This window comes from Perna viridis, chromosome 8, assembly GCF_037379345.1.
Source record: "Perna viridis isolate PV_CMFRI_1.1 ecotype Kerala chromosome 8, ASM3737934v1, whole genome shotgun sequence".
In the NCBI taxonomy this organism is placed as follows: Eukaryota; Metazoa; Mollusca; class Bivalvia; order Mytilida; family Mytilidae; genus Perna; species Perna viridis.
In genome coordinates, this window is record NC_142452.1 from 11,577,554 (window position 1) to 11,599,453 (window position 21,900).

At 32.6% G+C, this 21,900-nt stretch overlaps 1 protein-coding gene across 2 annotated transcripts in view; it reads left to right on the forward strand.

The window, feature by feature from the left end:
* Nucleotides 1-21,900, forward strand: part of LOC148609336 (PAX-interacting protein 1-like) — a 29,483-nt gene that overhangs the window by 1,661 nt on the left and 5,922 nt on the right. Inside the window, exons 2-17 of one of the 2 annotated variants that reach the window (XM_088540890.1) lie at nucleotides 1,391-1,528; nucleotides 3,557-3,600; nucleotides 5,459-5,519; nucleotides 6,185-6,298; nucleotides 8,019-8,546; nucleotides 10,247-10,453; nucleotides 11,605-11,740; nucleotides 12,220-12,311; nucleotides 12,882-12,977; nucleotides 16,325-16,459; nucleotides 16,964-17,085; nucleotides 17,765-17,946; nucleotides 19,024-19,067; nucleotides 19,359-19,450; nucleotides 21,041-21,140; nucleotides 21,586-21,754. In XM_088540890.1, the coding sequence (XP_088397016.1) occupies nucleotides 1,391-1,528; nucleotides 3,557-3,600; nucleotides 5,459-5,519; nucleotides 6,185-6,298; nucleotides 8,019-8,546; nucleotides 10,247-10,453; nucleotides 11,605-11,740; nucleotides 12,220-12,311; nucleotides 12,882-12,977; nucleotides 16,325-16,459; nucleotides 16,964-17,085; nucleotides 17,765-17,946; nucleotides 19,024-19,067; nucleotides 19,359-19,450; nucleotides 21,041-21,140; nucleotides 21,586-21,754 (2,260 nt within the window). The remainder of the gene's footprint in view (nucleotides 1-1,390; nucleotides 1,529-3,556; nucleotides 3,601-5,458; nucleotides 5,520-6,184; nucleotides 6,299-8,018; nucleotides 8,547-10,246; nucleotides 10,454-11,604; nucleotides 11,741-12,219; nucleotides 12,312-12,881; nucleotides 12,978-16,324; nucleotides 16,460-16,963; nucleotides 17,086-17,764; nucleotides 17,947-19,023; nucleotides 19,068-19,358; nucleotides 19,451-21,040; nucleotides 21,141-21,585; nucleotides 21,755-21,900) is intronic. The other variant, XM_088540891.1, reaches the window with a different exon arrangement.

Genomic DNA, 21,900 nt, shown 5'->3' on the forward strand with positions numbered 1-21,900 from the left:
CTTTTCCTTAAATTTTACAAGATACATGTAAATGAATAGATTATAGTTCATAAAGTATTATTAGTATTAGACCAGTGTATTAGACCTTATTTTATGAGTAAAGTCTATGTTAGTTAAGTATTTAAAATTTTTATAATTTGAATTACAAGGCAATTCTCATAAAAAAGTGACGACAGAAACACCGAAAGTCAGTATTTTTTTTTACACCATAAAAAAATTAGGGTCAGCAGGGTAAAAATAGGGAAGGTCAGGTTACCAGAAACACAGTTTTTTTTTTTTAGGCCTCATACAACCGATTGTGCTGTTGGAATGGAATAAATGTTATCCCTCTCAGTTAGTCAGGCTAACCGATTTACAGGTCCCAAAAGAACAATGCTTTACCATTGTTCCACAGTTACAAAAATGCTAAAGCTTTTGCTGTGGTAAATAATAGATTGGTAACCATTTTACCGGGTGATAGTTAAATTGGCACTTATGTAAATAGTTAGAATGGCACCTATATAAATAGTTAAAATATAGACCTAACCAATGACAGAATGAATGTTTATTTTCCTTAAACATACCAATGTGGAGTCACACACAGACATGCACACACACACACCGACACACACATATTTAGTCATAAATTATTATTTATTTTGAAGAGCTAATTTCATTAAGAAAAGGAAATATTGTTCAATTTTTGATAGCAAATTCATTAAGTTAATCAGTTTGGGGTTAAGGTTTATGACTTTGCTAATTACCTATGATTTATGGCTTTGTTTATTTGGTAGGTGATATAGGTATTATTATAATTATTTAATTAGATTATTTCACCACTTCAATTACCATCTTGATATGTCCTGATATCCACATTACTTTTATAAAAGTTTTATAAGATTATTTACTAAGTCATAAATGTGATTTTTACTTCTGTATTTTAATCTAGTTTTTATTTGTGATAAATTTCACACCTTATTTTTTTGGTATTTCATTTAATTTTGCAAAGTATTTTTATTGTGTTATATAATTTCCCATTTTTATAAATAAGTCAATGAAAATAATAAAATATGTGAACAGAATATTGTAAATGAAAGAACAAAATGAAATTTATTCAGGTGAAATTATAAAACAATTATTTTATTTTTCCAAATCATTTGACAATGAGTTTATAGGGAAATAATCTAGATATTTACAAAACTTGAGCCAAAATATCCGTGAAATGTTTTGGGTAGGCAGAGTAACAGGATACAAATATATTATTGTTTTATATTGCCTGACAGAAAAGCAATTATATTGTGTGACTGAAATCTAGTAGTCCTAGACTGTAAAATTGCATGCAGAAGCCAAAAGTTACCAAAATGATTTGTCTACATGAATGCATGTGTATGTTTGATTAAATTGATTTCAGGTTTTGGATTTGTTGAATTCGGGAGGTGCTAAACAGGACACATATCTCAGTGAAATGGTTAGCCATGTGATTTCAGATGATCCAACTCTAGATGAGTACTCTGAGGCAAAGGAACTCTTTGAACTTCCTGTTGTCAAGGTAATTTTCCATGATATCAAATACTGATATGCTGAAAATTGGTACTTTTTTTAACATTCTTGCAATTTTTTTTGTGCCTCTGCCAACTTGACCAAAAATATTGTTTATAAAGAGTCCAAATATGTACAGATATCCCTTGGTCACTTTGGCAGAAACCCTTGAAAATTTCAAAATTAACATTAAAAATTGATATTTTTACCAATTTTTATTGGTTTGTTTTGCAGATGATAGGCTTATGTACTACTGAAAATCGAAAATGGTGATAATTTAAGAGCACATAAAGAGAATTTAATCATCCATTTGACTGTGCATATGGCATTTTGGTCATTAATTTCGAGCATTTTTTTTTTGTATAATATTTTCTGGTTAACTGCTTCCTACTCTAAGAATGAATCCTTATGACTAATCATCTGGTTAAACTTGACCAAAGTGAGATGAAAAAGTACTGTATATACACTAAATTCAAAGTCCAGTGGATGCTTGGATGTCAAACATTAAGTAACATGTACTTAGAGTGAAGTGTATTAGAGACTTTAAAATCTATGGAATCCTTGACAGAAAGATGGATAAAATATCTAATATATACTCAAAGGAATTATTTTAGAAGCAACTAATTAGTGGAAAAATGAATCAGACTTTGTCATTCAATATTTCAAATGGAATGTCCCTGGTGTATTCCTGTTGATTTGAATGGTCCTTTATATCCAGAATGATATGTCATTGTAGTCCAAGCTACAACCAAAAATGTCAGGAAAAAATGTATGGAACCATATAGAATCAATGATTATATGCATGCTTCTGTTGCCATCTGCAAAAGTTTAGCAAATTTTGTTGGACTGGCAGTAATTGGATTTGTAAGTACTATGTCTGACCAAAAATTTGTGATATATGCTAACTGTAATAAGACATGTTAGTATTAGAAGCTCTGATTCTATGAATATCAATTTTTATCAGAGTTAATAGACTTTAATGTATTTCTGCATTCAACACATAGAAACATAAACAAATGCAACTTATCCGATACCACAGATAAGATCTTATCTAAAGTTGGTGGGATTGTTTCAGTGTTTTCATTAGGAACAGGCTGGAGGCCAATTTGCATGCTTCAAACTCCTGTCTGGCCGGTTCAAGTGGAAAAAGTCACATATTATTCAACTCTGAATAAGTTGATTTGTTCTGTTCAAAATTTTATCTGATCTTTTAGGAGAAAAAGTAATGGACACACTGTTGTTTTTCACCATATGGACTTGATTCTGTTGCGCTGACATTTTAATTTTACAAGGTTTACAGGAGTTGTAGGACTGTTTAGAGTATTTTGATATTGCATATTGGATTTCATCCAAACTTGTTAGGATTGTTTAACACGACATTTACCTGAAACTATTGTCCATAGATTTGCCAATAGTTCTCTCAGATTAGATTATTTTTGTGGATTTACCTAGTTTGACCAAGATTATAGTTTACACACATTATTCCCTTTCACAGTAGCAGTTTAGGCATATTACAGCTAGTTGAAATGGACCAGTTCCAATTTCAATACAAATCTGGCTAGGTTAGCAAGTAATTTAAATAGCTCTCTAGGTAGAAATCTGCCCTACATTATACCAATGTGTCCTACTTAACTCCTACAGAACACCTGTGTTAGCTTTTGGACACTGCCTTTTTAAGTTTGAATAGTGTCAATTATGATGGTAGATGGTAAATTTAAAGGTTAAAGTAATCATAATTGACAGCTATTCAAAATTAAAAGAGATTGTCTAAAAGATCACACAGGTGTTCTATGGTAGTCAAGTAGGACACATTGGTATAATGTAGTGCAGATTTCTACTTAGAGAGCTATTTGAATTGTTCATTAGCCTAGTTAGATTTGTATTGAAATTGGAACTTTTCCATTTCAACTAGCTGTAACTATGCTTCTATTTTATTGCCACACATTTTGTATATATTTGTGGACAAGAACATATGGAAATGTGTATCAATCTTTTTTATGTCATGCCTCATGTAATCTGATACAATTTTATTTTTCAGTCTAGCTGGGTGATCATGTCAGTGAAATGCAAGAAACAGTTACCGTATCTTTTTAAATTCAAGCTTTCATTTTTTTCAGCCATAGTCAAACTAAGTTTTTTACAGACTGGATACTTAAATAAAGTTTTTCTTTTATTCATTTTTCCATTATGACAAATATCTTGAAAGAAACAAACCGTAGCTTTTTTTTAAATCTTTTGTTTTTTTTTAATTTTAATCCTATTGTAAGTTTGAAACACATACCCGTATTCAGTATGGGTGAAACTCGTGTAAGGTAAAAATAAAAATACATGTGCATTCAGTGTTGGAAACCACCACTCGCCAGCTCACCAAATACGAGTATATGTGTAATTTGGTGAGTTCTCATTAGCTTACAGTCGTCAATTTGGCGACAGTCATTTGATTGGCAAGTTTCAAGGAAAGTTAACCAGCCAACAGGTTATTTAGTTAAACATCCCTTAACAACATACATTAAAACATGTTCCCTACATTTTAAGAAATTTAGCTTCAGATCTAATGTGTCAAGTGAATTTTGGCATGATATGTACAGTTTTATTGATGTAAAGCATTGTTCACGATCTGCCATTTTAATTTCTGGTAAATGGGATGTGCCAAAACCTATGCGATGGTCCCAATCTCGAATTAGTTTTCAAACAAAATTATCTTGGTAATTTATGATACATGTATGTTACCTTAAATTACTTGTTTATTGTCAAAATAAAAATGAACTAGAATGATAATGATAATGATGAATCTGTTGAGATATAATTTAATGTTTAAAATATGAGTTCAGAAATAGAGTACAAAATATACTTATTACACATGAAAAACTTCAATGAGAGTGAATATTCAAAAATGGTAAAGTTTTTGATAAATTTAAAAACAAAAGAAAAGATAGTTGAAGAAAGAAAAAGAAAGGTAGAAGATAGTCAAATCCAAGAGAAAACAGATGATAGTACAGACAAAAAAAACCCCAAAAAATTTTACTAGTCGAATTTCTATTTGGCTAGCAAGATCAATATTCCACTAGCCAGAATTGCAAGTTGGGAAAAAATTGGTTTCCCACACTGGCATTTCATTTTTGTGGACCCTTGTGTATTATTGCCAAATATGATATACTTAGGGTATCTACTTTGAAAATTTTGTCCTATATATATATAGATAAAGTGTTAAACATGTTTCTCTTTTAAGACCACAGGGGTCAAGTCACCAGTTATGTATCTCTAAAACTAAGAGATATTGGAAAACAAATGCGACTGTCCTTCTTTAGCTCAAAGAGCTCTACTAATGTCTTCATTAGGTTGAAGTTGTAGAATGTCCTTGAAAGGCGAAAAACAAGATTTTTTGCAGTTTTTAGGCATTACCTTGAAAACTTTCATAGATGGGAAAAAAAACTTTCAGATGTGATACAACTCCTTATTAAAGTTATTGCCCTTGAACAGCGAAAAATGACTTTTTTGCAGTATTTAGCCAATGTCTTAAAAACTATGATAGATAGAAACAAACTTCCAATTAATTTAATGATTCTTATGAAAAGGCCTACGAAAGTTTTCATGTATAAAAGTTGTAGGATGAATCCCTACTTGAGTTAATGCCCATGAAATAGAAAAAGGAACCAGCTGAGCAATTCAGGCTCCTTAGAGCCTGTAGTTTTTTATCCAGGTTTTCATAATGAAAGATCTTCAACTGTCTCAATTTTATGTATGAATAAATTAAAATAGTTTGCGTGTTTAACTTAACCAATTATTTGAATTTAAAGTTTTCATTACTCAATCATCCCCAGTAAAACCTACATATTTACTCTTTTAAATACCTACAAATAAAAATGAAAATTTAGCTTGACTCATGAATTAACACTTGCATATCATGGTGAAGTATTTTTGTAGCCTTAATAGTATAAAGTATACCAGTGTTCTCACCTGCTGATCTGCTGTTTTCTGGCATTGTGGCTTGTCCCTCACAGGTAAGTTTAGTTCTTTGGCAGAATGGGCTGCCTATCACAAGTAAATTTAGGGTGGGTGGCCATGCACTGGAAAATTGGTCTGTTTCCTGAAAATGGTCATTTTTTGGCAGGCGTGGGGCTCACCAGGGCAAGACTGTGACCAAAATGTAATTTATTGAAAATCTGTGTCCACTGATGCTCATTTAAGCCAAATAAGATTCATTACAGTTATAAGTGGGAGGTTAGAAGTCCCTAGAGGGGTCACTCATGATAATAAATGATTTTGTGGAAATTTTTGGCTTCAGATTCAGTTAAAACTGGGAGTGGTTAGTATAAGGGGTTGACATCGTGGGAGTGGTGAGAGACATCATTATTCTATAGAAACCAGGTGAAATGAAGCAGTAAGGGTCAATTTTGCTGTTGTTTGAAGCAGAGAAATGAGCTCCACCCTTAAAAAAATCAACTTTTTGTGGCCACCCCAACTCATGACCTCTTGCATTTTAAGTTTCTTCTTTTAACTGATTAAAGGCAGACAATGAAGAAAAACCAATACATAGGATCCCTGTCATTTAGTCATGTCAACTGGCCATGATAAAAAAGGAGGGATATCTTAATATACAAAGATGACAGCTTTAACAATTGAAAACTTATTATCTTATGTTTGCTTAAATTTTGTTGTATTATAGCTGGAGCCAGAAGACTGCTTAGCATTATGGGGCATGATAACCTATAATGGAGGGAGTTGTCAACAGAAATTGGATGAAAAATGTACTCATTTGATCACCATGGCAACAGACGGGGTAGGATTTAAAACTTTAACAGTGATAATACACAAACATAAACATTTTATTTTACAAGTTTTGCAGAATATAATTGTTTCTAAAGTGCAGTTAGCTTTTACAGTTTCTTACATGGGATTAGAATTTTGAGAATGTACCAATTTTGATCATCTTTAGAATTTCCATCATTCTTAGTAAAAAAAGTCCTGATTTCAGCAGAAAAAAAATGATAAAAGATAAAAGAATGCATAGCACTCTTTTATCCCAATCACTGCATGTTATAATATAAAATTAAGGTAAGAAACAGGGATGTTGCTGGGATTCACCAATGTCATGATTCATGATTTGTTTTATATGATCTAGGTACTGAAATAACCAGTTGGTCATTTTTTGGGGGCTAGATTTTGTATAAATGAATGAAATTGGTAGGAAGTTTGTCATCAACAATCATTCAGACTGATCAATATGTAAATATGTACATGTATTAAGCCCATTTTGTCAAAGGAAAAAAATGTGGTCTTATTCACATAACTAAATGCAAGCTTGACAGCCCTGTTAAATCGGTATTTACATTCAGAAATTTATTACTTCATAATATAATACATTCATTCAGTTAACAATTAACTTTATGAAATTTATACTACAAGGCACCATTGCTCAAAAGGAAGGCTGGGATTGATTTTGGGATTGTCACTTGAACTGCTTAGGAAATAGGGTCTAAATAGGGGCTGGAAACAATCATCTTCATTATTTCTGGACGAAAGCCTGACTATAAATGAATGGATCTCTTTGAAATTGTACCACACTGTACCATACTACAAAAGGAAGACTGGCATTGATTTTGGTGCTGTGACAGAGATTGATTACAGGGGTTGTAACCATTATGGGTCAAATAGAGGCTACTTTGATTCTGGTCAAATTTTTGCCCTGTCTTAAATTCTTAAATAGAATTAAAATTAAGAACAGTAACAAGCTTGAATGGTGTGTTCATATTTGCCCCAACTGTTCAAGGTTTAACATCTTGGGTCGTATCAAGCTGTGCCCAGTGAAGCATTTAATTCATAGACTCTCTCTTACTCCATTTGATCCGTTTGTTTAGGTGTAATGTAATCATTTTTTTTATTTAATTTAGAGGAACTCAACAAAATTGTAATAACCTTAGTATGTCTCCGTAGTAATTGTACATTGGTCCATTGCTTTATTTTGAATTAAATCTGGTTATACAATTGAAGGACACGAAGGATATTAATAATTAGGGGTTTTTTTTATTCTTCAAATCCTGATATTAATATACAAGAATGGAATTTTTTTTACTGTATGTTTACTTCCAATTTATTCCCTGAATATATGATGTAAAAAAATGCGTTTCTAGTAGCCCGACCAACCGGTCATTTTATTTATTCATTGCCAACTTAATTTTTTTCAGCAAATTATTTTTTTTCCAACAGTTAGTCTTCTTACAAATGTTTTGATTTGTTTAACTATACTAATGTGTTCTTGGATCTGCCAAAAAATGGCCTCCTACTGACCAATTTTTATTTATTTATTTATTTTTTTTTTTTTTGGAACATTACTGAAACACACATTTTTTAAGACCTAAGGATTTTTAATTGAACCGTATCCACCAGTACTTATAATTTTGCCAATTTCAGCATTTACCTCATTCCTTTTTTCTCTTGCTGGACCATCCTCTTTAATGAACTATTATTACAAGCATGAAATTTTAAATTTCTTTTGATAGGCCAAGTATGAAAAGGCAATGAAGCATGAAGGCCAAATCAAGATAGTGACACCTGACTGGATAAATGACAGTATAGAAAAGGGTAGCCCACTGGAAGAAGAGATATACCATCCAACACTAATAGTCTATCCTCCACCTGACCCTCCAACTCCACCTACTCCTCCCCCAATCAGAGTCCCTACTCCACTTCCTCCCTTACAACCTATGGAAACAATAGAATCTGCACCACCTGTCCTTGAAAAGTCTAATGTTGGTTTACCTAAACCAATTTTTACAGAGGTCCAAGAGAAAGCTCCCAGACCAAGGACTCAGAAGTCACCCAAAAGATCACCAAGCCATCAGGAGTTCATTGCTAGGAGCATGCCTAATCAGGTGATTTCTCAGCAGCTAGCTGCTGCAGTTCTAGATCGACGTTTGTCCAATGAAGATAAAGGATACCTTGATTCACCCAGTAGTACAGCACGCCCCGGCACTCCGAGTGGCACTGCAAGAGAAGCACTTGCTCGTATGGTCAACAATCGTATACAGGTTTGCTTGATCGACTCTGCACGACATGCATGTCTACGATTGTTGTGTCTCTTGCATGCTCCCAAACCAGACAGAGATTTGTTTATTTTTCCCCATTGAAGTTCTTTCTTCTATATCATTCAAATTTCTGAAGCTAAACTGCTCATTGTTTAAAAAAAAAGGTCCTGTCTAAGCAGTGAATTGAGCAAAGATTTTTTTTTACTTTGCCTAATTAAACATCACTATACTCGGCGTCACATAAATAACATACTGTTAAAATTTGAATAAAAATATTTTCTACCACTTTATTGACACCTACCGTCGTTTAAATTGTCTTAAATGACTTGCTCATTCGTTTAGCCAAACGGCTTCTCCCTACATATTGAATCGTTAAATTCCGGTCAGATTTTAATTTTCGGTGCCAATATTTACATTGTAAAAAGTCGGCCATGTTTACAGTGATCGGGTTGCTAGGAGATGTTGTTTACGTTTAAATGGTTTGTCCAAAAACCGAAGAACCCAGAATGCATTTCAGCGTTATTTCGGATATCTCGGATTTATTTTACGCAAACAACGTACAATACTGAGAAGTTGATCAAGCAGACGATTGTCACTGGAGTTCGACGGGAACTTACGAAGTTCGTTTGTAAACAAATCGTCCCGTAGAAACCAACATGGCAGATATTAGTATGGGATTTTCCCGTAAGGAATTGTTACGCATGATTTAAGCTAATAAGCGACTTGTTTAGGGAGAAGCCGTTTGGCTAAACGAATGAGCAAGTCATTTAAGACAATTTAAACGACGGTAGGTGTCAATAAAGTCGTGAAAAATATTTTTATTCAAATTTTAACAGTATGTTATTTATGTGACGCCGAGTATAACCAATCTGATTATTGGAAATAGAGTTGAAAAATGGCTTTGTGACTATTGAATAAAAAAGATTTTATAACGTTGTAGGTATGAGTTGTTGAATTTCAGAAGTTGAGTTTTGAATATAGAAAGAAATGACTTTAGACTACAGCTGTTTATTGTCATCTTAATTTGAATATATTAACCAGGTGTCCTTTATTTAATCCCCTTATTTTTTAGTTGAGTGTCAACAATAGGAATGTCAAGTATTATAAGAGAATGATTTTTTAGTCTTTGTCGTTTAAATACTCTGGTTCATCTTTTTGTGTGATTTTTATGAACTATGTATTGCAGTTTACGTAGTTTTTAAGAATATTTTAGCTGTACTTGGAAATATTATGGCATGAAAATATACCAGAAATTGCAAATTTATTTTTAAGATGACGTTTTCAAAATTTACAAAGTCTCTAAAAGAGTTGACATCCCAATTTTATGATTTAAAAAATGTGATTTTAGGTAATGTCATCATGAAAATTTGAACATGTACAAATTTTTATTTAAATGATATATATACATGTATTTTGAAAATGAAATGATTAATGTACGTGAAGTACCAGTATGTCATTCAATGTTAAAAATGTGAAAATCAAATCCAATGCAGAGAGGTCTAGTCATGTAAAAAGCTATAAGATAGTTTGAATTGATTTGAAGGATGTAGTAGACCTGGTAAAGGTAGGAAAAATGCTTGTGATTTCACCCAACAAAAGGTAATTCATAGATGAACCATACTATAATTAGTAATTTGTGTGATGATGCTAAAAACAGTATGAGAAGACAGTTGCAATTTGTTCAATAACATGTTTTCCTGCAGGGTGTTGGTCCAGGAAACCGAGGCGGTAACATACCAGTACCCAGAATGCCAACCATTGGCCAGTACCCATTCCCATCACAGTTACAATTCCCTCCAGGAGGTGGCCCTCCGCTTACTCCAGAATTCCTCTCCCACATGAGGACTTTGAGAAACATTACTAATAATGCAGATCTAAGACAAGTACGCCCTCCACAGCCAAGTGATAAGGTAAGATTTTATACACCCTCCACACCTAAGTGATAAGGTAGAATTTTATACACCATCCACAGCCAAGTGATAAGATAGGATTTTAAACACCCTCCATAGCTAAATGATAAAGTAGGATTTTATTGAAGACAAGAACACCCTTCATACCCAAGTGATAAGGTAGGATTTTAATTATTTTTTTAATTTTTTTCAGAAACAATTTAACTGTGTACATATAAATTTAGAGACATTTGATAGTTTTTTGAAACTATACATCACAATGACTGGTTATTTTTATTTTTTATTTTTTTTTTAAATATGTGGTCAAATTTTTGTTTAATTTACTAAGCCATGTTAGAGTTATTGCTGTTTTTCAACATTTTTTTGCTTTTTTCAATGTTATTTCTTTCAAAAATCTTTTCCTTTGACACTACTTGACCAATTGGAACCAAACTTGGTATGAAGGTCCTTGGGGTATCCTGCATTGAACTGATCATTTGATTCGTCTAAAAACATGGCCACCTTACTAAAAAATAGAACATAGGGGTCAGACAGTATTTTTTCGCTTTAAAAAACTGCTGATATGATCCTTATTAGAAGACCTACAAGTCTCCAGGGATAAAAGTTATCAGACAACTTCTTGTAAGAGTTATTGCCCTTGAAAGGGGAAAAAATTACAGTCTTTTTTTCCAGTTTTCAGCTAATATCTTGAAAACTATGATAGATAGATAGAAACTTTCAATTGCTGAAATGATCCTTTTGACTAGCCCTACCAAAGGCTTCTTGAGTCAAAAAGTTATCAGACAACTTCTTGTTAAATTTATTGCCCTTGAAAGGCAAAATTCAATCAGGTGGGCAATTCAGGCTCCTGGGAGCCTTTTGTTTTTGTTTTTGTTTTCTGCATTTCAGTGTAGGTTTTTTTTTCCATGAGTTAATCTCCTTGACAAACTCACTACTTCCATTTGTCTTTGATAGGGAGAAGTTTTTGGAATAAATTAGGTAGACAAAAAATATCAATATTGTTATATTTCAAACAGAACTTACTCAAACTTCTCCTTTTCATTGATGTCTAGATTAGTTGAATTTTCATTTAAACTGTTGCACAGAAAAAAATCTTAAACATTTTTAATAACGTAGACCCTATGATCATAATTGGTATTTCTTATTTCCAGGTCAGCCAGATGTTAGGTTTGAACATGCAGATTCCAAGACGACAACCTCCTCCACGATACACTCCACCTAACCAACAGAGAGTTCAACAATTACACCAACCTCCAACATATATGGGACACGAGCCCACAGATAATGGTAAGTCCTATCCTTTGAAAGTATTCTGAGGGTAAAGTTCTTTGAGACATGAACCCACAGATAATGTAAGTCTTTTCCTATGACGGAATTGGGAAAGTATGTAACTGGGCATCTTGTATAAGTAATATGGAAGAAATTCAATGAAAATGACTGTCAGCTTAAAGTCTGAAAAAATACCAATCTTATTAGTTAATCATTAATCCTCATTTATTAACAGTAAACTTTTATAATATAAATTATTTTATACATGTAGTTCATCAAATGGGACTTATTTACATTGCAAATAAATGTATGAAAAACCTTAATTCAGTGCTGTTTCTTTATGAGATTTCATTGCTGTCTAAAAATGAACACTATCAATGATTTATATCGACTGTTTTCAATTTGATTTACTAAACATTAATTGCTCATCTTCTTTAATAAATATATTTGTTTGCTGTGTAATAATAAACTTATGAAATCAATGATGTTTGTTTCAGTACCATCTGATATGTGTCTTCTTGGCTGTGTGTTCTTTATTACTGACTATCAGAAACTACTGGGACAAGAACAAATTGACAACTGGAAGAAGGTAATACAATCAATACTGTGCTTTGGCTACTTGTATATTCTCAATTGAGCTGAAAATTTCAGCCAAACTAAGAAAAAGATGGTGAGTGCAGACTTTTCGATTTTTTACTACTTAATTAAAAAAAAAATCATGTGACTTTTTTTCAGTCTGTTTTACAAAGACTGAAAAAATTGAATTGAAAATCAAATCCAAAATTGATGACATTTTTAGTGTCATTTGAAATATATATAAGACATGAAATAGGCTTGCAGTAATAAAAAAAAATGTAACAAGAGAAAGAATTTTTTTCCTAATTCATTTATACAAGTGTTTTCTTCTAATTAATTACAACCAGCTTCATGGTCACTGCTTCTCCACCAAGATAGAGACAAAGGCTAAGTTTTTAGTCAGAATGGAGTGACATGCCTTCCTGAGTGCTGCTGCTTAAGTGAACTAGCACATTTTGAATCACACTTAGCCTGTCAAACTAGTACTAAATAGGGTCTGTTCGATTAGTCACTCATTGTCATCCTTAAGTTGATGGAGTATCTGCCATAAGACATGAAACAACAATCAATCTGTTAATTACAGATAATAGAACAACATGGAGGACAAGTGGATACTTCTTACTCCAACAGAATTACCCATGTCTTAGCTGCTAACCAGCACAGTGATGTATTCCATCTGGTAAGGTTATACACATTTCTACTATATAAAATAAATACATACCAAAATGTGCACACATGACAATCATTTGTAGTGCTTTGTTTGCTTACTCCATACGATTATTGTTTTTTAGATTTACATATGAGAATCATGCATGAAATAGATGATTTATCCATTTAAATTGTTTTGTGATTATGTACAATTAAAACATTGTTTCCACAACAGTTTAGTTTCATTTATTATATATGTAGCATTTCTTTTTGTAAAGGTTAACTGGTTTGTTTTCCATTATTTGGTATGAACCAATTTCTCAATTTTACTTCCAGTTTCTGTGGTTAGCTGTCTGAGACAAACCACTGTGTACAAACAAATAATGGAACACAAATCTTTGGTTGAAGTGGAACAAACCCTATAATGGGAAGCACCCCTAGTCTTTGTTTATGCTAATTAGTACTTCTTTTGTTTATATTAATTAGTACTTTCAATGATTCTAGATTGGCCATCTACTAACGGCCTGATCAGGTACAGATTTTGATGTATGGGGCTTGTGTAGAATTAGCGAATAGGTGTTGTAAATTTCTGATTAGACATTGTATATTGATATTTTAGGTTTACCAAGTAAGTATACTGAATCATATTCAGGTACCATCTCAAAATACTAAAAGACAATGTTACAGCATATGTGGCCAGAAACTTGATGGTGCATGAGATATTGAACTGCTTTAAAGTTTCTTGTAATTTACTGTCTATTCATTATAAGTTTACTGAGATGGTCCCTTTGCTTGAAGTACATATTCAGAGTGGGGCTATATAGGAAAATAGATGGTCTTGGTACCAGTAGTGCTGTGTGTTTTGTTTTCAGTCTCTTAATCTTTGGTGAAAATTTTCAGTCATCAACCACTCTCTTCTTCATTTGAAATTTGTTCAAGGTCTATGGATCCATCTTCATATTTTCTCTTTTATGACCTGGGCATGTACTTAGTTTCATGACTTAACCTCAGTCTGTCATTTTTCATTTGGTTAAATAAATTATTAACCAATGATATCAATTGAAACAAAATAGTTGATGATTTTATTTTAAGATACAAATTTACTTTCACTAATTAGGTGCCAATTATGAAATAGTGATATAATCACAACTTTTCATTGTTTAAGGACAAATAAGTTTTATAATGATGTTTAATCCTGGTGCCTTCCAGGTGTTAGTGTTTAAACAGAAGCTAGATGTAGTGAAAATGTCTTGTATGTTTTACTGATTAATTAAATGATAAATAGCTTCAGGGGTCAAAAGTTATGACCTGAAGTATATCATTAATGAAACATTTGATACACTCAGGTTTTTACCACTTTATGTAGGTACAAATTGTAAAAAAGGAAAAGATAAACTAATCAGTGGCAACAAAAAAAAAATCTGGAATTTTTGGTAAACTGGAAATGGAGATGAGACCGCTGAAAAAGGGACTTGTGACATACAAGTTGATGGAAATTTAATAAGAAATTGAAAAATGATTAATCAATAAGTATTTATTGTACAACTTAATGTATAAGAAAATTGAGGTTCAATAATTATGGTTTGTGGACAATAATAGTGTCATATGATCTTTATTATTACCCCCATCCATTTATTTTATATTACCAAATTTTAAAACAAATTCATATAATTCACAAACATGATGGGTGTAAAAATGTATTACAAAACATATATTTGTATTGCAGATGATAGGATTATGGGAGTGTTGATACAAGTTAAAGGAATATTTTATTATTTGTTATACCCCCGCTCCGAAGTAGAGGGGGTATACTGTTTTATCCTTGTCCATGTTTCTGTCAGTTTTCTCAGCAACTACTCATCACACTGGCTTGAAATTTTAAAACATGTCATATGGTGGGATCCTTTTCAGAACTTTGTGTTTACAGAGGACTTTGTTTATTTTTTTTACTTTTTATTTGTGAAAGTTGAAACTTTCATCACTCTTTACTCAGCAACTACTCATCACAGCAGCTTGAAATATAAACATATTCTTCGAGTAGGTATGCCATAAGGTGAGATCCATTTTTTGGAAAAATTCGGCAACTTCCCGTTTACAAAGGACTTTTGTTTATTTTCCCTGTATTGTGATTAAAGGTGGGTTATCACTACTCACATATTTCTTGTTTTTTGCCTTTAAAAGAATGAAAAGTGAGTCCATTTTTGTTTTCCTTTTAAGTTGTTAATAAGTTAGCAGGGAATTCTATGTACAGTGCTCTAGGATTGCAGAATTTTCTGCTTTAAATGAGCAAGTTTAATTTCAGAAACATAAAAATGTTACTTTCCCTCGGTTAATTATCACTTACTTCTTGTGTAGGGAATTTTGAACTCTTGATCCATGAAGGGTTCATGCTTATGAGGTTTGAGTCTGCATTTCACTTTTCTGTCATCTCTTAGATCTGTTGCATTGTGTGAGCCTACATAAGTTATATACTGTTGAGGCTTGTATAGGCTGGTTTGCTCTCTTTGAGCCTGTGTTTGTTATGGTAGAATTGCACCATGTCTAAAACTGGTATTGGTACAAATGTATATACATTATATTTGAAGTTAACACAGAGAACTTTTTCAGGTGTAGTTGGAAGGTGAATGATATCCTATCATCACAACATTACTAACTGTTACTAAATGTAACATTTTGTTTTTGTTAAGTAATGGTTGCACTTCATGTTTTTATGTGTTAATAAGACCTTGACAACCAGAAAGTTTCAATAAAAAAAAATACTGAATTTTCAAGTAAAATTTGCCTGTGAGTAAATACATTGCTATTCAGATAATTGAAATTACTATACAACCAAGTTAGAAATGGTAGCCTGCCCACAAGCCTGAGACTGGCTATTTTTTTGACAGAGCTAGTTAATTTTAGCAAAAATCTATATAGCCATGTAGTAAATATATTGAAAAAATGTATTCAGGAATGGCTAGAATTTGAGTGAGTTTCCTATCCTGCATACAATGAAATACTAATTGTTTGTCATAGTATGAAAAATTTATTTTCCCTTTACCATGGTCTAGAGTACACATTGTACTTGTTATTTTGTTATTTATAAAATTTTATGATCTATAGTAGACTGGTTTGTGGTTAAGGCATTGCTGGAAACCCATGGTTGATAATGCTTAGACCCTTAACATTTCTGTTAACAAAATGTACAAAGTGCAATGAATTGTGGGTTTCCATTGATGCATTTAGTACAATGTTACATTGTTTTTCTAAAAAAATTTTTAGTACAGTTCAGAATTAATGTAAAGCCAAACTTACACTCAACTGTATGCTTTCATTGTACTCATGTGAACCTCTATTGTACTGAAAATAACTAATATTTACATCTTGATTCTCCTGTAGGCATTAAGGGATCAGAGAAGAGTTGTTACAGCTTATTGGTTGAATGATGTTCTGTTGAAAAAGAAAATGGTACCTCCATGGCAGGCATTACATTTACCACTAGTGTATGGGGAGAACAAACCATGTAGTAATCAGGTTAGTTATTGGCATTTCATTTACTACAGGTGTATGGGGAGAACAAATAATGTAGTAATCAGGTTAGATATTGGCATGCATTTACCTCTAGTGTGTGGGAAGAACAAACCATGTAGTAATCAGGTTAGTTTTTAGCATCTTATTTACCACTAGTGTATGGGGAGAACAAACCTTGTATTTACCACTGGTGGTATGGGGAGAACAGACTCTGTGGTAATCAGGTGACATTTAAATATAACAAAACAAGCCAATGTATACATTGTACTGAAAATGCACACACATAAACCTGAAATTGAAGAAAAGGAGTTCATGTTCATCTAATCATTATCAGTAATCTGGTCAATTGTGTGACATTAACCACTAGTGTACAACAAGGACTAAGCATGCAATATTCAGGTTTATTACAGGCCTTACACCTTGAATAAGTATTGTAGTAAGTCTATTTTCTCTTGCATATTATGTGTTTTTATCAATGAGTTTGGTTTTTTTTTCAATTCATTTCAGATTCTGTGTATGACAAACTTCGATGGGGATGAGAGAATTAGAGTTAAACAGATGATCAATGCAATTGGTGCTCGATATACTGGCCACATGACACATCAAAACACTGCACTAATTTGTAGAAAGTGAGTAAATTGGTCATTGTACATAAAAACTTCTTTATTTCTAAACTTTCCAAAAAAAAATATGGGGATGAAAAGTATTCTTTGTAAGAATTTCTCTGATGATTGAATTTTTATAACCTTCAAAACAACAGATGTTACCAGTAATATTTTTTTTGCAGGGTGGGAAATTTTCTTCAGGGGAAACAACTTTATTAAGGTTAACAATATCACTGAGATGGGTTCGCTGATAAAGTTATTTTTGAGTAAAGTTTTCCATATTGGCTTTGCTGTTGGTCCTTGTCTAGCTAGATTGGACAGATACACAGCCTTAGTTCAATATGAGGCCTAAGACCAATGAATAAGCCAATATGGAAAATCATATTGACCATATAATGGTATACTTATATATATATTTTTAATTTACAAAAGTTTGTAAAATTAAGAAAAAGACATGTCAAGATTTAATGACATCAGGAAATATCCAGGAACAGCATTTTCAGGTCCATTTTTATGCAGTCTTAAAATTTTGCCATTGCATAGTGATATGGCACTGTTGTATATGTTTGACACTTGGTTTGCATGCTATAACTTGAGTATTGTTTTCTTTCATATACATATAGTATAAGAAAGATGCGAAATACTACATAAAATATGAGTGGTCTTAGGCTGTTATGTTTACTTGACTTGATTTGTGTTTCAGACCAGAGGGAGAGAAATATGATAAAGCCAAAGAATGGAAATTACCTGTTGTCAATGTCCAGTGGTTGAGTGACCTAGTTTTAGGACACCTAGATGCCCTTAGGTTACCTGTCCAACCAAAGTATGTACAGCTGTATCCTGACCCATTTCAAATGGATGTACAAGTAGTTCATAACCTGATGGGTAGGTCACTTTGTCTTATATTGGCAAGATAGTATGTGTCAGAGAATCCATTGTTAGTTCTAGTCACAAGATATCATGTGTAAGAGAGTCCATTTTTCTTTCTAGTCACAAGGTAGCTTGTGACAAAGAATCCATTGTTCTTTCTAGTCACAAGATAGCGTGTGACAAAGAATCCATTGTTCTTTCTAGTCACAAGATAGCTTGTGTGTCAGAGAATCCATGGCTCTTTCTAGTCACAAGAACTAAATACAGGCATCATCATTCTTAATAGGGCTTATAAGTCGTTCTAGTTTCATTTCCCTATCTGGAATTTCCAATTTAGACAGTATTGAAATCCATAGACCGATCAGCATTTAACTGTTTACTTCTGGGAAAACAGGATGCTAAAATGCATAATCTTCTATTTTATGCCTTTCTTAACATTTTTATTATGTAGAACTATATATTAGAGATTTTTATTGATATTTTTACTCCAAAAGTGTTTTGATATTGAACTCAAGGCTATGTTGATGATGAATCTCCATGCATTTGAATGGTAGAGTGCCTATTTTCATGAAACTATGTCACATATAGTGATAGGAGTGTCTGTCCTTCCTTATGTCTGTACTTTCTTTCGTCTGTTATGCAGAGGAAGACCCATCTTTTATTGTTTACTCCTCCGAACCACTTCAGGGATTTTAATGAAATTTTCACAGAATCGTTATTACATACAAATGTATTACCATTGTGCACCTTCTTTTTAGATTTTGATCCAAATGGATTTGGAGGTCAAAAGGTGAATGTTATCAAATACATACATGAGTTGGGGGGTATCACTTAAGTGAGCACTACTCACAGTTTTTCTAGTTTTTTCCATCTAAATGGGAAATCTTATTTTTTTCCTTATTTATTGCATATTCCATTTCATTAGCTCTAAGTCAATTGTAAAATAGTGTCAACAGTACAAATGCCATAAAAAATGGTTTTCAATACACTCTTAGATTTTGACCAGACATATTCTTCAAAGTGTGACTATATTGTGCATTCTTCCTAAATAGATCTTTTGGGAGATGTTAATTGTCTTACTCATTATTATAGTTGGTTGGAGGACACCATTAAAGATACAGAGGGAAACTTGGAAGGTCAGTATATATCATTATTTGGTATTAATCCGGTTTTTGGGTTATTTGATATTCTGGAAAATTATGTTGAAAAATTATGTAATTTGACCTGCTACATGTATAAGGTATGATCTACATTAATTATATAATTATACAGTGGAAGTATTATTGTTTGTGGGTTGCTGAGGTATGATCTACATTAAGTATAGAATTATACTGTGGAAGTATTATTGTTTTTGGGTTGCCAACCATAATTTCAAGTTCCCAATGAAACATGATGAAAGTAATTTCAAAGTATTGATTTTTTTATAGAAATTCTTACCACAGCAGAAGTTTAGATCAGCCCCTGCTCCAGGCCAGGAAAACAATGTGGAAAATACAGAGCCACCAGCCAAGAAGAAAAAGTATGTGGATTTTTGTTGTTAGAATTTATGTACCCTTATAGGAAGAAATTTATTTTTATAATGGTATAGAAAGAAAAGAAACATGTAGTAATTTGTGTTAGGGGAGTCAACAAGGTTTAAAGATATTTTACAGGTGTCAGAGTGATTTATGTTATGGTAATGTTCTTGATTGCACTATTTTTTTAGTGCCCATTTCACCTTCATTAATAATGCTAGACATTTTTGTCCCCCACCACAACACGGAGCGAGGACATAGAAATGCTGGTGTGCATCCAAAGCTTGTGGATGCAGATCCTCAGAAACAGCTGAAAGGAATTTGATCAAATTTTGTAGGGTTGTTTGTCACCATATGTTGTTCACCATATTTAACTGCTATTTTGATTCGACAATTTTTATGGGAATGATGGGACTTTGTTCATTTTTCATATTATTCGCAAAGGAAAACCTTGTGGATGCATTAATAATGCTAGACATTTTTGTCCCCACCGCAACACGGAGCGAGGACATAGAAATGCTTGTGTCCATCCGTGCGTCCGAAGCTTGTGTACACAAATCCTCAGAAACGGCTGAAAGGAATTTGATCAAATTTTGTAGGGTTGTTTGTCACCATATATTTTTCACCATACTTAACTGCTATTTCGATTCGACAATTTTTATGGGAATTATGGGACTTTGTTCATTTTACATATTATTCGCAAAGGAACACCTTGTGGATGCAACTCCTCAGAAATCGCTGAACAGAATTTGACCAAATTTTGTAGGATTGTTTGTCACCATATGTAGTTGATCATACGTAGCCGCTATTTTGATTTGACAATTTTTATGGGAGTTATGGGACTTTGTTCATTTTTCACATTAATCACAATAGGAACACCTTGTGGACACAACCCCTCAGAAACCGCTAAACGGAATTTGACCAAATTTTGTAGGATTGTTTGTCACCATATGTAGTTGATCATACTTAGCCGCTACTTTGATTCGACAATTTTTATGGGAGTTATGGGACTTTCTTCATTTTTCACGTTCTTTTTTTGCGAATTTTTGTTGTTGTTGTATGAAGAATTCTTAACCTAACTTAATTTGATTCATTAAGATACATTAACCTTGAATCGCCACATGGATTATTGAAAGCACATAAGTTTTGAATCTGCTATTTATACAAGTGTCAAACATTTGTAATTCAACTCTTTCTACAGTGGCTACATGTAGTATTCTTGTTTTATTTCTAGACTTCTAGTGATGGTGAAACAAGCTCTTTACTTTTGGTTTGGTTGTCTTGCTGATATCTGTCTTTAATTAAATATTTTGCTTTTTCACTGTCACGATTTATAAGGATAATATGATATCACTGCCTATGTATGGTGACTACTTTCTTTGACATTATTCCCTATGTATGGTGACTACTTTCTATGACATTATTCCCTGTGTATGGTGACTACTTTCTATGACATGATGTTAATGTATGGGATGTCTGTAGTGTATTTATTTGTTTCCTTAGTTACTGTTACCTCTTTACTAAGCGTAATGCTTCCCTATTTACTTTATTTACTATCAGCTGTGGTAAAATCATCTTCATAACTTGTTTTTCAGGCCAGAAAATGAGGAGATCAGTATACAAATCACCAATGCAAATGTTCCTCGAGTTTTATTTACTGGATTTATGAAGGGAGTTGCCAAAAAATTACAACAGGTTTGTATCACTTTTTTCTTATAACCTCTTGTTAGAAGAATGCTTTAAAATCTTTTCTCTATGATAAGTACATGTACAGTATGAATATAATTTTTGGGGACCAATATTTCAGCTGCTATTAAGATAAAATATTTAGTGTTTTGATTTGAAATTATGAGTTTCTGCTTGCCTGTGATTTACTGTTGTTTGTCAACACACCATTTGTGGAAGGGGACATTGAAATACTGTATAAGTACTTTAATTCGTGGATACAAATTTTCATGGATTACAGTAATAGCACAAGTTTGTGGATCCTTGAATTTGAGGTGAAAACCTGGATAATTGGTACCCCACGAATAATAATACTTTCACAGTATCAGTGTTCATCTGTGCGTCTGTCTGTTATATCTTGATTATTGGACTGGAAAAAGAAGGTCAATGACCCTTTACTTTACGGTATTTGTAGATTGTTATACAGCTAGGTGGCATGGTAACTGAGAATCCTAAGCTGTGTACACATGTCGTAGCACCTGCTGTTTCCCGAACTATGAAGTTCTTTATTGCTGTAAATGTGTGTAAATATGTAGTAACCAAAGATTGGTTGGAGGATAGCATAGCTAAAAATAGATTTAGTGGTATGTAAATTATTTATAATTTTATGTACATTGAATGTAATGAAATGAGTTATATATGTCTGTAAATGTCTGTAATTACCTCCTCATGATGAGTTTGTTACCAAATATGGTCAAACTGATTCTAGTTTTTTATAGCAGTTGATGAG